The sequence below is a fragment of the Brassica napus genome, chromosome A6, assembly GCF_020379485.1.
Source record: "Brassica napus cultivar Da-Ae chromosome A6, Da-Ae, whole genome shotgun sequence".
NCBI classification, from domain to species: domain Eukaryota; kingdom Viridiplantae; phylum Streptophyta; class Magnoliopsida; order Brassicales; family Brassicaceae; genus Brassica; species Brassica napus.
The window spans coordinates 28,535,167-28,551,058 of NC_063439.1; the positions used below are offsets into that span (position 1 = coordinate 28,535,167).

The 15,892-nt window shown below is 39.8% G+C and overlaps 3 protein-coding genes across 4 annotated transcripts; all 3 read right to left on the reverse strand.

Annotated features, from left to right (window-relative positions):
• Window positions 1-39: 39 nt before the first annotated feature.
• LOC106352483 (ACD11 homolog protein-like) lies at window positions 40-1,212 on the reverse strand. The gene has a single exon (XM_048734909.1). It carries the CDS (start codon window positions 932-934, stop codon window positions 251-253), a length of 684 nt encoding a protein of 227 aa, XP_048590866.1. The 5' UTR covers window positions 935-1,212; the 3' UTR covers window positions 40-250.
• A 481-nt stretch (window positions 1,213-1,693) lies between these two features.
• LOC106352482 (glutathione hydrolase 1-like) lies at window positions 1,694-4,533 on the reverse strand. 2 transcript variants are annotated; one of them, XM_013792104.3, is made up of 7 exons: window positions 4,342-4,533; window positions 3,881-4,206; window positions 3,003-3,521; window positions 2,685-2,920; window positions 2,322-2,592; window positions 2,101-2,238; window positions 1,694-2,016 (listed from the first exon to the last, which is right to left on the reverse strand). In XM_013792104.3, exons 1-7 carry the CDS (start codon window positions 4,346-4,348, stop codon window positions 1,801-1,803), a joined length of 1,713 nt encoding a protein of 570 aa, XP_013647558.2. In that variant the 5' UTR covers window positions 4,349-4,533; the 3' UTR covers window positions 1,694-1,800. The 2 variants fall into 2 exon arrangements, with proteins under 2 accessions (XP_013647558.2, XP_048590865.1); XM_048734908.1 differs by lacking the exon at window positions 4,342-4,533 and having other exon boundaries at window positions 3,881-4,246.
• An 859-nt stretch (window positions 4,534-5,392) lies between these two features.
• Window positions 5,393-15,219, reverse strand: LOC106349522 (glutathione hydrolase 1-like). The gene is made up of 6 exons (XM_013789508.3): window positions 14,498-15,219; window positions 6,707-7,225; window positions 6,388-6,623; window positions 6,036-6,306; window positions 5,802-5,939; window positions 5,393-5,727 (listed from the first exon to the last, which is right to left on the reverse strand). The coding sequence occupies exons 1-6, from the start codon at window positions 14,819-14,821 to the stop codon at window positions 5,512-5,514; spliced, it is 1,704 nt and encodes a 567-aa protein (XP_013644962.2). The 5' UTR covers window positions 14,822-15,219; the 3' UTR covers window positions 5,393-5,511.
• Window positions 15,220-15,892: the final 673 nt, after the last annotated feature.

Genomic DNA, 15,892 nt, shown 5'->3' on the forward strand with positions numbered 1-15,892 from the left:
CCGAAACCCAAAGAAAGTTTTGTCGATACCAAACGGTCAACTTCAGAAATAAACTGGTAGTGGAGAAAAGGAGTTTTGAAAACGTTTTGATTTGATTAAGGTGAGTATTACATCAAGTGACAATGACAAACCCTCGGTTTTTGGCCTTCAAACAAAAGCTCCATTTTAATTTACAAAGACAAAGACGAAAAAATATCAATAGTAATAATAGTAATTTACAAAGACAAAACTGACGTAGTAACAAAAATGGTTACCAGTCGAGTTTAATGTTCCTTTCAATGTAAAGTTTGTCAATATACTCTACGATGGGACGTGAAGCTTCCATGTACCTCCTCATGTTCTTCTCAACAGATTGTTCAGTTTCATCGAGCCGTATCAGAAGTTGATCCCTCGTCGGAAGCGTATACATTCCCGCGTAAACCGCGGTTCTAACAGCCCATGTATGAAACGGTGCGCATACTTCTGTGTAAGCTGTTGTCGCAGCGTCTTTCAAAGAGTACTCATCTGTCATCAAGAACTTCTCGAAGATTGCTCGGATTAGGTCTAACCCTAGTCTCACGCGTCTCAGGTTACGTGAACGGCTTCCAGGTGTTTTCACCGTATCTTTCTCCACGTCTAGGTCCAAAATATTCTGTAACGTGTCTAATGTTTTCGAGGCTTCAACCAAGTCGTTAACTTTGGAGATGTACTCCATCTCAGCAAATTTGAAGGCGAACCCTAGGCAGCTGAAGAGGACAGAGACGTGTGTACACGCATTGCAGAATGCATCAAGACTCAACCCGTCTTCTTCGGTGATTATGTCTGGTTTTAGAAGATCAGCTAGATTTTCAAACGCCTCTGTGATTATAGACAAAGGTGTGTTGACTCTCGCTGGTGTCTTGTTGCACACGGCATCCTCAAATGTGTCGTCTTCCTCCTCTTCTTCCTCCTCCATTACCTTTTTGCTCTCCTCTTCTTTTTTATATAGCTTCGCCACGATTGCTGAAATTTTAGAAAATCTTTCTTGATCGTTATGGTTAGCTCACGAGAAATGAGAGATGTGTTATGGTTCTGCGATTATGTTTTAAGACGTGACTTTTCGCAATACTTACGGGTTCACCAATCAAATCAAGGTGAGAAGCATTGTTCATAATGGAAAATTTTACTATGTAAAGAATGGCTATAAATGCTTGCAAGCTATTTTGGTGTGAGAAAGAGGATATATGGTCTTCATGATCTACGTAGTGTTTTTATAAATTAACATTTGAAATGTTATACTTGGGAAATACTATTTTGTTAACGTGATTCTATTTGTCTAAAAGACAATATGGTTTCCATTTACATATGATATATTTTAAACACACTCTTATGTATGTACAAGCTATTTTGGTGTGAGAAAGAGGATATATGGTCTTCATGATCTACGTAATTTTTTTTATAAATTAACATTTGGAATGTTATACTTGGCAAATACTATTTTGTTAACGTGATTCTATTTGTCTAAAAGACAATATGGTTTCCATTTCCATATGATATATTTTAAACACACTCTTATGTATGTAATCTATTTATACTAAGTAAGATTCTAGTGCTGATGTTTAAAAAAATTAATTGATTCATCTCTATTTTTTTCTTATTTTATCAAATATATTCGGTTTCCACTAACCCCATGAGCATAAGTTAATAATTTAATTTGATAAAAAAAAAAAGTTGATAATTTAATTCTGGATCGATATTATCGCTTTTTATTTATCGATTTAAAGGTTTGTAACCATGACAAGTTGGATGAAATAATATTATTTGAACCAAATTTATCAAGTCTTAATATCCTGAAGGGAACCCTCCTTTTCTTGGATCACTCACAGCCACAAGCTTCCCATCGGATTCTTGAACTATGAACTGAGAAATCATTCCACCAGCAATCGGCGCTAGGACGTGACCTTTCTTCTCCAACACATCTCTTGTCTCTTTAGGAATCTCGAAATGGTCATCGTAAACAGTAGTCCAGTTCTCATACAAAACTCTGTTTGGTATCAACTGCAAAAGGAAATCACAATAATAATTTTTAGTTATGAACAAAAGAAGAACAAGAAAGTTTCTACTAATTAAGGGAATAAAAACCTGGTGGTAGATTCTCGGAGCCAAGACGGAAGAGAGAGGATCCATGTTGAGGAAGAAATGATTCAAGAAAACTTCCGTTGTTCCAGCGATGATAAATATTCCTCCGCTTGCACCCACCGAGGCTTTAACTTTACCGTCCTGCGTAAACCAGCGCATAAAAAACTGAGCCCTAATTCAGATTTTCGTGTGTCACAAGTAACATGCCTATTTTTCTAATTAACCTTAAGTACAATGGTGGGAGCCATTGAGGACAAAGGTCGTTTCCCTGGACGGATGAAGTTAGCCGGTGCTGGTAGCGGCACGTTGCGGTCGCCAACGAATTTCATGGGGATTGAGAAATCATCCATTTCGTTGTTCAGAACGATTCCTGTGCTCGGAGACAGCATTAGTGCCCCAAAGAAATAGTTCACTGTATTAGTCATCGAAACAGCATTTCTATCCTTGTCTATTATCGACAAATGGCTCGTCCCGTGATCCTGAAGCTCATTCCATCTACGTATTGGAGGGGAAGGAAGATCAATAATCAATAAATAAATAAATAAATAAAAAGAAGTCATGTGGATTTAATAGATTGAAAAACTTACTTGGCACCATAATGTTTGGGCTTGAAGGTTCTCTCATCGCTAATCTTTTTCTTTAAGTCTTTTGCAAACTCTGGAGACAACATATCCGAAACAACTTTGGTAACATCGACGAAATCCGGATCCCCAAGGTTCATTCTAATTGCAAATGCATGTTTCAGAGCCTCGACTAATCGATGAACACCGAGAGGGCCCGAAACACCGGATGGAACCCCATATTGAGAAAGAATATTTAAAACCTGCAACACAAGAAAACCCCCAAAAAAGTAAACCAAAGTTTGATGAAATGTTAAAATTACACCAAAAAATAACTTGACTTACAAGCACCATAGCAGGACCACCGGAGGAAGGAGGCGGCATACCGAGTAACCGGAATCCAAGAATGTCAGTAGATAATGGCTCCTTAACCTTAACTTTGTAACTTTGCAAATCTTTCAAAGTTATTATCCCTCCAGACTTTTGTATATCTCTCACCAGATAGTCCCCAACCGTACCATTGTAAAACGCTTTTGAACCATATTTACCGATTTGCTTCAGTGTACAAGCCAATTTTGGGTTACGGATAATCGTCCCTGGCTTTTTGAGCTTTCCGTTAGAAACAAATAGCTCAGACAGACCTTTGTCTGCTAAGATATCATCACTAGTTGCGTTCATCTGCATGTAGAGATACTTTGAAATCTTGAATCCTTTAGCTGCCAGTTTCCTTGCGGGATTAACTAATTTCTTCCATGGCAGTTTCCCGTGTTGTGTCCAAGCCGTGAATAGACCCGCGACTTCACCGGGAACAGCTACTGATAAGGCTCCTTTCTTCTTTAGGTCTTGATTACCATCATACATATTCTACGTCAATAACGTCAAGGAAAACGCTACTTAGCTCAGAATCACGTTTGGAAATAGTATTACTCTATATAATATATTAATTTATGCATTAACTATATATGGTCCATATGTTATGAAAACGCTACTAAAAAGCTCAAGATAGCGTCTTAAACGCTTATATATGAGGACGAAATGTTCAGCAATGCTAATTTTTTATTTTATTTATAAATAAAAGCTTTTACTCCCATGAATATTCTACACCAAGAGAGCAAGAAAAAAAATACCAATGATTCTGAAAACGTTGAAGGAAAACGCTTATTTCAAAACGCATTTTTCGTTCAGAGCAAAAGTAAATGCATTTGTTACTAAAACGATGTTACCTCAGTGGCCCGTAGAGGAGCAACCTCTCTAGAGTCATAAGCAACTTCCTTCCCTTCACTTATCTTAACCACTGCAAACGATCCACCGCCTAGACCGCTAGATGCTGGACTCACAACGCCCAAACATAGAGCAGCAGCGACCGACGCATCAATGGCGTTTCCTCCTTTTTTAAGAACTTTCATCCCGATTTCCGAACACCGTCCATCGTCCGTTGCAACCGCGCCATGATACGCAACAATACTTTGCTGTCTTTTATGAGCCGCAGCGTTTTTCAAAAACGCGATTAGAAAAAGAACGATCGTTGCTGATCGTATTAGAGCTCTTGCTACGATCAACGAAGGATCAAACAAGAGACAACGTATCATGATATCAGTTGTAGCAAACAGTCAATTAACAAACTAATTATGAATAATCATTGGCGATTTATTTTTATGTGAATTAGAAAAACTAAGTAACTTACAATTCATCTGTATTTGGCTTTCTGAAAATTTCTCGTCCTCTTACGTCCTTTGTGACAAGAGATTGTTCAGACGAGTATTAATAAGAGTATGTGGTCAAAGTCTCATTTGATTAGGAGCCATCTCTTGGAAGGTACATAAAAATTAACATCTCTTAAGAAATGGTAGATAAATTATGAATATGTAAATCATTTTCCAAAAGTTCCAATTCTTTTGAATATTTCTTCTTCTTCTTTTTGTCAATGTTTTAAATGTTTTTAGACTACATTAAATGCTTTTAGACTACATAAATGTTTTAAACGTTTTTACCATACATATAAAGTTGAACATATAGCACAAGGTTACCAAATTATTGATTGCAGTATTATATGACTAGAAGAAAATAAATGATGCCAATTATGATTGAGAAAAAAAATGAATGAATAAAATAAGGACAATTCTATCAAATAACTATTTTTAAATTTTTGTCACAAAATAGCGCTCAAGAAAAAAAATGACCAAAATAGTTCATTTTTATTTTGAAAATTTTAATATTTATATTTATATTTATTTTTAATTTGAAACCTTATCCCCAAAATTTCACCCCCTTAATTCTAAAACCTAGGTCTATATTAGTTAATCTTGGGGTAAAAATACATTTTTACTCTTTCATTAAATTTATTTTGGTCATTTTCTTCATTAAACACTATTTTTGTGACAAAAACTTAGAAATAGCTATCCTAGGAAATTTTTCATAAAATAAAGAAATGATTTAAATAGTTTTTATTAAAGAGTTTAAAACACACATATATATCCTATGATTAATTAAATCTAGAATTATGATTTTTTTTTGGGAGGGGTGAGTTTAAGATTTGGTGATTAGAGTTTAGAGTTTATAATTTATGATTTATCGTGTAAAAATTAAAATAATCATATTTTAAAAATATTTATGTTAAATTTATTATTTATTAATGGTATCTTAATCTTTTTGTTATTTAATAAAAGTTATTTCAGCATTTTTTTGAACTATTTTGGTCATAAAAATTATTTTTAGGGTTTTTTAGGTGACCTTTTTTGGTTTAATTTTTCTGAGATTTGCCATAAAATAAAGCTCTGGAGTAATATTACTGAAAAAAAAATGTCAAAAATCATTTCGATTCAATAATACAAAGGAGAAAAAATCAAATCCGATCTCAATATCCTGAAGGGAACCCTCCTTTTCTTGGATCACTCACAGCCACAAGCTTTCCATCGGATTCTTGAACTATGAACTGAGAAATTGTACCTCCGGCAAACGGAGTTAGGACATGACCTTTCTTCTCCAACACATGTCTTGTCCCTTTAGGTATCTCGAAATGATCATTGTAAGCCGTCGTCCAGTTCTCATACTTAACACTGTTTGGTATCAACTGGAAATGACAATACATGAATCAAGTTTTAGTTATGGACCAAATAACAAGAAAGTTACTGCAGAAACAAAAACCTGATGGTAGATTCTTGGAGCCACGACAGAAGAAAGAGGATCCATGTTGAGTAAAAAATGATTCAAGAAAACTTCCGTTGTTCCGGCGATGATATACATTCCTCCGCTTGCACCCACTGCTGCTTTAACTTTACCGTCCTACGTAAACCAACACATAAAAAAAGCTGTCGCTTAAAATAGTACATAAGTAAGTGTTCCGTGTACGTATCACAAGTTGTTCTTTTTTCTTCACACCTTGAGTACAATGGTGGGAGTCATGGATGACAAAGGTCGTTTCCCAGGACGGATGAAGTTAGCAGGTGCTGGTGGCGGCTTATCTGAGTCATGGAAGGACTTCAACGGAATCGAGAAATCGTCCATTTCGTTGTTCAGAACGATTCCCGTGCTAGGAGACAGCATCAGTGCCCCAAAGAAAGCATTTATTGTACTAGTCATCGAAACACAATTCCTCTCATGGTCTATTATCGATAAGTGGCTTGTTCCATGATCTTTGATCTGATTCCACCTAAAATTTAAAGAAGATTAATCAATCAAAAATGAAAAAGGAATCTGCATGATTTGTTATAAATTAAAAAAAAAAACTAACCTGCCACCATAATATTTTGGATCAAAGGTTTTCTTGTCGTTTATCTTCCTCTTCAAGTCTTGTGCAAACTGTGGAGACAACATATCTGAAACGACTTTAGTAACGTCAACAAAATCTGGATCTCCAAGGTTCATTCTAATTGCGAAAGCATGTTTCAGAGACTCGACTAAACGATGAACACCGAGAGAGCCCGATACACCTGATGGAACCCCATATTGAGAAAGAATGTTCAAAATCTGCAACAGAAGAAACTCCGTATTAAATTTTTTAGTAAACTTGAATTTGATAAAATTTGAATTTTCCACAAAACTGAACTTACAAGGACCATTGCAGCACCACCGGAAGAAGGAGGAGGCATCCCGAGTAAACGGTATCCAAGAATATCATTAGATAATGGTTCTTTAACATTAACTCTATAACTTTGTAGATCTTTCAAAGTTATTATCCCTCCCGATTTGAGGATATCGCTCACTAGGTTAACCCCAACCGTGCCATTATAAAACGCTTTTGGACCATACTTTGCAATTTGCCTCAAAGTTAAAGCCAGTTTTGGGTTTCGGCAAAGTGTTCCTGGTTTCTTAAGCTCACCATTTGAAACAAATAGTTTAGAGAGACCTTTGTCTGCTAGAATATGGTCTCTGGTTGTGTTCATTTGCATATAGAGATACTTTGTAATCTTAAAACCTCTATCTGCGAGTTTCTTTGCGGGACTAACTAACCGCTTCCACGGTAGCTTTCCATGTTGTTTCCAAGCTGTGAATAGACCATAAACTTCCCCGGGAACTCCTACTGATAAGGCTCCTCTCTTTTTTAGATCAAGATTGCCTCCATACATATTCTACATCAAGAAAAAATACAACCAAGAAATGTCTTCGCATCAAACGTCAAACGCTATATAACTTAAATTCAAAACGTATATTTGATCAGAGACACTAGTTCATGTTCAATATCAAGATAGAAAAACAAGATGTCTATGATACATATCCAAGCTTAGTTTACAATGAATCAGAGGAATGAAAATATTTCTTAAGGCTATTTAAACTTTTACTTATATAGAAACGCAGTTAAAGCTAAAGATAGCGTTAAAACACTTCTTTAAAAGGAAGATATAAGTACAGTTTTGCTAATTCCTTTAGGGCGGCTAGGGTTTTGGCGACGACAAGGCGATTTCGAGATCTGAACCCCGTCTCAGGCGGAGGACCTAGTTTCTTACCGGCGGTCTAGGAGAGAGGGAGACTACACCACACTCCTCTCGTTCCTAAATTTTCCTGCCCCTTGCAGTGTTTTATCTTCTGTTTTCGTAGCGTAATACCTTGGTTCCCGGTTTCGTGAGCATCAAGTAAACGACATTACGTTAATAGTTCTATTCCCCTCTAATAGGGCGCTGTCTCATCCTTACCGGTCCCCGCTGTTACGATGTATCGGGAAAGGAAGGATCGAACCAGAGTCGGGAGTACTCGACATGACCGCAGACGTAGCCAAGACAAGGAAGAGATCATAAAAGTTCCAGAATTCGATTACACTGATCTTGTCGAGAAGTATAAACTATCCCTTGTTGGAAGGATGTTCCATCGGGATGGTAGAAGTGTTGATGCTTTAATCAAACATATGCCGAAACGAAGTATCTGGGACGTGGAAGGCAGGGTACGAGGAACAAACCTTGGGAATAACAAATTCCAATTTGATTTCGATAAGGAGGAGGATCTCCAAAAAGTACTTCTCCGTAGACCATGTCATTTTAATAAGTGGACCTTCTCCTTAGAAAGGTGGATACCAACGATAAAGGAGGACTATCCAAACTCCTTACTCTTGTGGGTGAATATCACCGGAGTACCGACACATTACAAAAAAGATGAATCATATAGGAGCATTGGCCGGGCTTTGGGAGAGGTGGATACGGTAGATGTCGAAAATGGAAGGGTTCGAGTTGTTGTTAATGCTGATGAACCTTTGCAATTTGAGAGGAAGGCTGGATATGCGAATGGTGATATCATCAAAGTATCTTTGTCTTATGAAGAGCTACACCGATATTGCTTTACCTGCAAAAGAATATCGCATGAAGAAGGTACATGCCCTGAGCTGTCCCCAGAACAAAGAGAAGCTAACCGTTTAGTTCGTTTGGAAAGTAAGGAGAAAGAGGAGCTGGCGGCCAGAGAAGCTTTCTCTGCACCATTTAGAGGCCGCGATCTGCACAGGGGTTTCGAGAACCACGCGTGGAACACCGACAACCATCCTAGATTTTCCCGTGAGATGGAATCAGATAAGAGACGTCAGGAACACCCACAAAGAAGAGAGGAGCGAGCCAGACCAGGACAAGCACAGAGGACAGAGCATGGGGATTTAAGATCAAAGATTCTAAGCAAAAGAGAAGACATTGCAAAGAATGTTTGGAATAGAATTGATCATAGCTATGGAGGAAGAAATCCCCGTGATCGGGAGAGATATCATCCTTACAACAGGGATAAATATGAGGAGTCGAAGCACAGCAGCAGAGATTCTGGAAATCGTTCTGTGAGGGGCCACCACGGTGACTCGGTCTCATCCTCGAGCTGGAGAATTAAAGGTTCCAGTCCTGACACCAGGGGTCGCAACCTGGACCAAACGAATAAAGACCAGCATTATGAGCACAGAAGAATGGATCTCTCATCAAAATCAACTAGGAACTCACCAGATTCCCAGAGGACTATCTCTGAAAGTCATAGATATGACAGAGGGGATGGCGCAGGAAGACGATACCACTCGCCTAGACAGCAGCCGCGAATGGAATGGCGACCGACTCGAGAGCCAGGGAAAAGGAGAGATGAACAAATGGCTCTCTCCCCTAACCAAAGGAATGTGAGAGAGATAGCAAGGGAAACCGAAGATGAAAGAAGACGCATGCTTAAGGGGAAGGCAATTGAAGCGAACGCAGGAGATAAAGAAACAAATCTGGATACAGTCCGTGCGGCAAGTGGAATCTTGAAGATTTTTGATACAGTTCAAACTGAGTTCCCTGGTAATCAGGTGATTACGGAGAAAGAAAAGGAATTTGTGACCTCTCCAGAAAGAGTGATATCATTGCGAAGTCCTATTGAGACGGGTGCTCCATCCCTTAACAGGCCAAATCTAGAAGAACTGGACAAGCCAACAGATAATGAGCAGGAGATGACGGAGGAGGAGTTGAAAGAATTTGAGGAACAATATGCCAGCGTACAACTTGAAATGGATGAGGAAATGTTAGACAATGATGACCTGCTTGATGAAACTAGGGTGGAAGAGACGATGGTGGAAGAGACGATGGCTCCAGAATATCAAACCGCAGGTACTAAAAACTTGGAGAAACAACACGAAGATGGAAGAGTCTTAGGAGGAGAGGGAAAAGAGAAAAGAGAACAAAGTAGGAACAACCTACCTCCAAGAAGGATGTCGGAACAGGGCAGGAGGATGCAAAAGAACCCTCTCCCCCCGGCAAACTTAAATAAGCGCAGGGGTACGCGAAGCCCAGACACAAAAGGTTTAGCTGCATCCAGGAAGCTTGCGAATAGAGGTCGAGCATCACCAAAAGGCAAGCTGGCCAAACAGGGGCGTCTCTTCATGACGAAAGACCCAGGCTCAAAGGTGGTCCCTCGTGTTGAGGTGTATCCTTCGGTTACCAAAGGCCGAAAATCTACTGCTGCATCAGGTTCGGTGGGGTCCCAGAAACCACCCAGTACTCAGATATGAGTGCAATCGCCTGGAACTGTCAGGGGGCCGGAGCCTACCTGACCAAGCAACACCTCCGGGAGTTGCATCGCTGTTTTAAACCTAGCTTTCTTTTTCTTTCAGAAACAAAAAACAATTTTTCTTTTATGCAAGACTTTAAGTTTGAATTTGGTTATGATAAATTGTTCACCGTGGACCCTGTTGGTAGGGGCGGTGGATTGGCTTTGTTTTACATGGAGGACTCTGCGGTGGATATTATTTTCTATAATGATCGTATGATTGATATAAAAGCGCAGATAGACGGACAGGAAGTGTTTATCACGTTCTTGTATGGAGATCCGGTGGTGGAATACCGTGAGTATGTATGGGAAAGGTTGCTGCGGATGAGTGCAAACAGGACAGGAGCATGGCTCTTGATGGGGGATTTCAATGAGATCACAAGCAATTTGGAGAAAAGAGGGGGGCGAAAACGACCAGAAAGCTCTTTCCTGCCGTTTAAAAACATGCTTGCAGGGTGCGGGATGATTGAGTTTCCATCTAAAGGGAACATTTTTTCATGGGCAGGAAGAACCAGAGCAGGACGGGTGCAATGTAGGCTGGACAGAGCCGTCGGAAATGAAGATTGGCATAATGTATTTTCCCACACTTATGTGGAGTATTTGTTGCGCTGGGGATCTGACCACCGGCCCATCTTAGCGAGGTTTCAAAACAGAGGGGCTCGCGGAAAAAGAAACTTTCGTTTCGACCGTAACTGGTTTGGTAAAGAAGGTTTCATCGACACTGTTAAGGGAGAATGGGAGGCACTAAAGATGGAACCCGACCTGGAGCTTTATGACAAAATCTGTAGGACTCGCAGGTCCATCTCAAGGTGGAAGAAACGGAATCCCACCAACAGCGCAAAGCTTATTGAAAGCTTAAAGCAAAAACTAGATCAAGTGCAAAACGACGAGATGATCTCAAGCGAAGAAGAACTGGAATTGAAGTGGAAACTCTGTGAAGCATATAGGGAAGAGGAGCTTTATTGGAAGCAGAAAAGTCGAGTTATATGGCTGCGAGAAGGAGATAGGAACACAAGATATTTTCATGCGAAGACCAAACAAAGACGAGCACGCAACAGAATTACTCGCCTGAGAAACTCGATGAATCAATGGGTTTACAAAGAGGACGATATAGAGGCAGTCGCTGTTGACTATTTCCAGACGTTGTTCACTACGACAAACCCAGACACCATTGAAGAATCCCTCCGGTTTATTACCGCGACAGTCTCAGAGGACATGAATCAGAATCTACTTCGTATCCCTCAAGATGAGGAGATTAAAAATGCTACTTTTGCGATTAACCCGGAGAAGGCGCCTGGTCCAGACGGCATGACTAGCCTCTTTTACCAACGCTTTTGGAGCTCGGTTGGGAAGGATGTCTGCAATATGGTCAGGGGTTTCTTTGATACGGGGGAGCTTGATGAGAGACTAAACATGACTAATATATGTCTAATACCAAAGACTGAAAGACCGGAGGCGATGACTGAATTTAGGCCGATCAGTCTCTGCAATGTGGGATATAAGATCATCTCAAAAATCTTATCATCTAGGCTGAAAAGTATCCTGCCGAAGATCATTTCAGAGACGCAATCTGCGTTTGTGGCAGAGAGGCTCATCACTGATAATATCCTTGTGGCCCAAGAAATGTTTCACGCGCTTCGTACAAATCCTAGCTGCAAAGGGAAGTTCGTGGCGATCAAAACTGATATGAGTAAAGCTTACGATCGCGTAGAATGGAGGTTTATGGAAGCCCTACTTCTAAAATTTGGCTTCGATCATATATGGGTGGCAAGGATAATGAAATGCATTACCTCCGTCTCGTACCAAGTCTTGATAAACGGAGAGGCCAAAGGGAGGATCGTGCCGTCCCGGGGTCTCCGACAGGGCGATCCGCTGTCTCCGTTCCTATTTATTTTATGCACGGAAGTTCTGATCTCGCATATAAAACAAGCGGAGAGAGATCAAACTATTACGGGTATCAAGATTGCTAGAGGGAGCCCCGCCATCTCTCATTTACTCTTCGCCGATGACAGCCTCTTCTTCTGCAAAGCGGAGCAATCTCAATGCAGGGAACTGGTTCGCATCATTGACGTCTATGGGAAAGCCTCAGGACAACAACTGAACAAGTCTAAATCTTCAGTTCTGTTCGGTTCTAAGGTCATAGCGTCCACAAAAACCGATCTGAAAAGATCACTCAATATTAACAACGAAGGAGGAATGGGAATGTACCTGGGAATGCCGGAAAAGATTTGTGGATCAAAGAAACAAGTTTTTTCTTTCGTTCAAGAGAGGATGAATGGAAAGATCAACTCTTGGTCAGGTAAACTATTATCAAAGGGTGGTAAAGAGGTGCAAATCAAATCAGTGGCCCAGTCAGTACCGACTTATGTGATGTCGTGTTACTTGATACCTTTAGAGATCTGTAACAAACTATCCGCCGCAGTGGCGCGTTTCTGGTGGAGTACAAGCAATAACAATCGGGGGATGCATTGGGTGGCATGGGACAAAATCTGTGTACCAGTAGAGGAAGGAGGCTTGGGCTTCCGAGATTTCCGAGATTTCAACCTGGCCCTTCTCGCTAAACAAGTATGGCGTCTGCTTACACATCCCGAGTCCCTTCTAGCAAGAGTTCTTAAAGGTAGATACTACAGACACTCGAATCCACTTGTAATAGGTAAAGCAAATTCCCCATCTTTTGGGTGGAACAGCTTGATGGCAGCTAAACCGATTCTCATCGGTGGAATCAAGAGGACGATAGGAACAGGGGCAGACACGAAAGTTTGGGAAGACGCATGGATCCCTACGGAACCTGCTCGCGCGGCGAAACCAAAGACAGTGATCATGGATACTGATCTTAAAGTCCACCACCTTATTGATGTCGACAAGGCTGAATGGAATGTTGGCGTTATAAATGAATTTATTGCTGCCGATGATGTATCTCGTATTCTCACACTTAGGATCAGCAAAACGGGACGCAAGGACGGCTACAGCTGGAAGCATACAAAGTCGGGGGTATACACAGTGAGGTCTGGGTACACCATTGCAGTTGAACAACGGAAAAAGCTGCGTGGGGACATAAGCCTGGGACCGAGTTGCAATGGTTTAAAGAAGAAGGTTTGGAGACTTAAGGCGCCGCGGAAAATCAAGCATTTTCTGTGGCAAGCTCTGTCTGGATATGTCGCCTCAGCGAGCAAGCTAAAAGAAAGACATTGCGGTAACGACTCGGTCTGTCAACGCTGTGGTGCGGAGAATGAAACGATTAACCATATCATCTTTGAATGCCCGCCAGCGATTCAAAGTTGGGCATTATCGACAGTCCCGACGTCTCCGGGGGTCTTCCCGAGTTCCTCAATCTTTGTTAACTTTGATATGCTACTGAATTTGCAAACAGATCCTAGCAGAGCTGAGAGCACGGCCTTCTTTCCATGGTTGATCTGGTACTTATGGAAGGCACGAAACGATAAATGTTTTAATAACAAGGATACATCACCTGTGGATACCCTGCAACTAGCGGTTTCGGAAGCTACAACATGGAAGCTAGCGCAGATCCTGCCGGACATCTTGGAAGCAGCAGACGACGGGAATGAGAGGATAGCGGAAGTGGAGGAACAAGAAAGGGTGGGACGATGGAGATGCCAGCTCGACGCGTCTTGGGTCCTAGAAGATACTGGAGTGGGGCTGAGTTTTATTGTGTTCGATGGCGACATGGAGGTAATGCGAGGGCAAAGGAAACTAATCAACGTCCCATCCCCACTACATGCGGAAGCGGAGAGTTTAGTGTGGGCTATGGAGGAGCTTAGTAGCCGTGGGTTCCAGCAGGTACGCTTGGAATCAGACTGTCAACAGCTGGTACACATCATCAACTTCTCTAAGAAGTGGCCAGCACTTGATCCAGAGCTTGATGCCATTGAGGCACTGAGAACTTCTTTTATTTCCTTTTCGCTGAGTTTTTTACCTCGTTCTTTGAACTTCCGTGCGGATGCTCTTGCAAAAGAGGCCCGATCACGTGATTTACACTACATGTTGGTTGACAGTATGGTCTCTATTCCGCTAGCTCACGAGGCTAGTACGATAGGACCGGTTTAAGTTTGAAATAAAGCTTTTGATGACAAAAAAAAAAAAATAAAAGGAAGATATAAGTTGAAAATAAAATAAAAACACTTATTGAATAGCATAAAAACGTTACGAAGATTTAAGATCGTGCTCAAAAATTTTAATAAGAAAAAAATATATTAAAAGAACTCTCGCGTTCAACAATTATAAAAGCGCACAAAATGCTCTTACCCACATAAATGTTCAATACCAAGACCAAAAACATATATCGTATGTGATTCAAAAATGTTAATGAAGAAATGTTTATTTCAAAACGCACATTACTAAAACAACGTTACCTCAGTGGCACGGAGAGGAGCAGTTTCTCTAGAATCATAAGCTACTTCCTTGCCACCAGCCATCTTAACCACTATAAACGATCCACCGCCTATACCGCTAGAAGCTGGACTCACAACGCCCAAACATAAAGCAGCGGCCACAGAAGCATCAATAGCGTTTCCTCCTTGACGAAGAACTTTCATTCCTATTTTAGAACACCGTCCATCGTCTGTTGCGACTGCACCATGATACTTTACAATACTGTGCGGTCTTTTCTTAGCCGCAGCAATTTGCAGAAACGCGGTTATGAGAATAGCGATCGTCCCTGCTCGAACGAGCCACATTGCTACCACTGATGAAAGAATAGAAAAAAAGATCAAACACAGATGACACAAAAAAAATTGATGATCTTAGGTTCGTTTACACAGAGAGTAATTAAAGATGAAAGGAACTTTTTTTTATATCAAGAACCATACAACTTACAAGGTATTTATACACAAACGTTAGAACCTATTCTCAACCAGAATCAAAAGTTATCTGTATACGTAATATGCTACACTTATAACAACTTGCTATTATCCCTTGTCACTAGTAGTTTTACATTGAATTTGAACAATGTTTGACCTTTCCAATAAATAGGAAATTAAATGAGTCAAATTACTGAAAAGTGAAAACGTTGAATACCTTACCTTTTCTATGATATTTACCTTTAGAAAAAAGATTATTTACCTTTAGAAAAAGGTATAAACGTTGAATACCCTTTCTGAAAAAGATTATTTACCTTTAGAACATATTCAATGCACATTTCTATATTTTCTTCTCCATTGTATGCATCTATAATACAATTCATCTATTTATTGAGTAAGATACAGAGATATGTTGTTTTGCCTCTAATTGTTAGAGATAAAATAATGGGGGTGATTGGTTGAGTTGTAACTTTAGAAATTTACTTTAGAATTTTGTCTGTAGGATTTTTTGATTTAGCTTTAAGAGCTGTACTTTTAAAATTTCCTACAGCCAAAAAGATGGAGCTTTAGAAAATAAGACTTTTACAGCTAGTTTTTTTTGTTTTTTGGCTGTAGCTTTAATTTTTTGGTTGTAGCTTTAAAAAGTAATGTAAAGCATGATTGGTGATTTTAAAGCTGTAGATAAAAATTAAAGCTAAAGTCACTTGCTAAATCCCAACCAATCACCCCCAATATTTCTCAATATTTTCTCCTAAAAATAGAGAAATTACATTATAAAAGCATATATTGGAGCAAATCCATGTCTCTAATAGAGTTTTTATATTTTAAAAGAAAATATAAAGAGAAATATAAAAGTGGATTGAAGATGGTTTTAGAATCATTAAAAAAACAATACTGAAAATGCTCAATTAACCAAAAAAACTCTATACTAATTACATTTGATTCCCA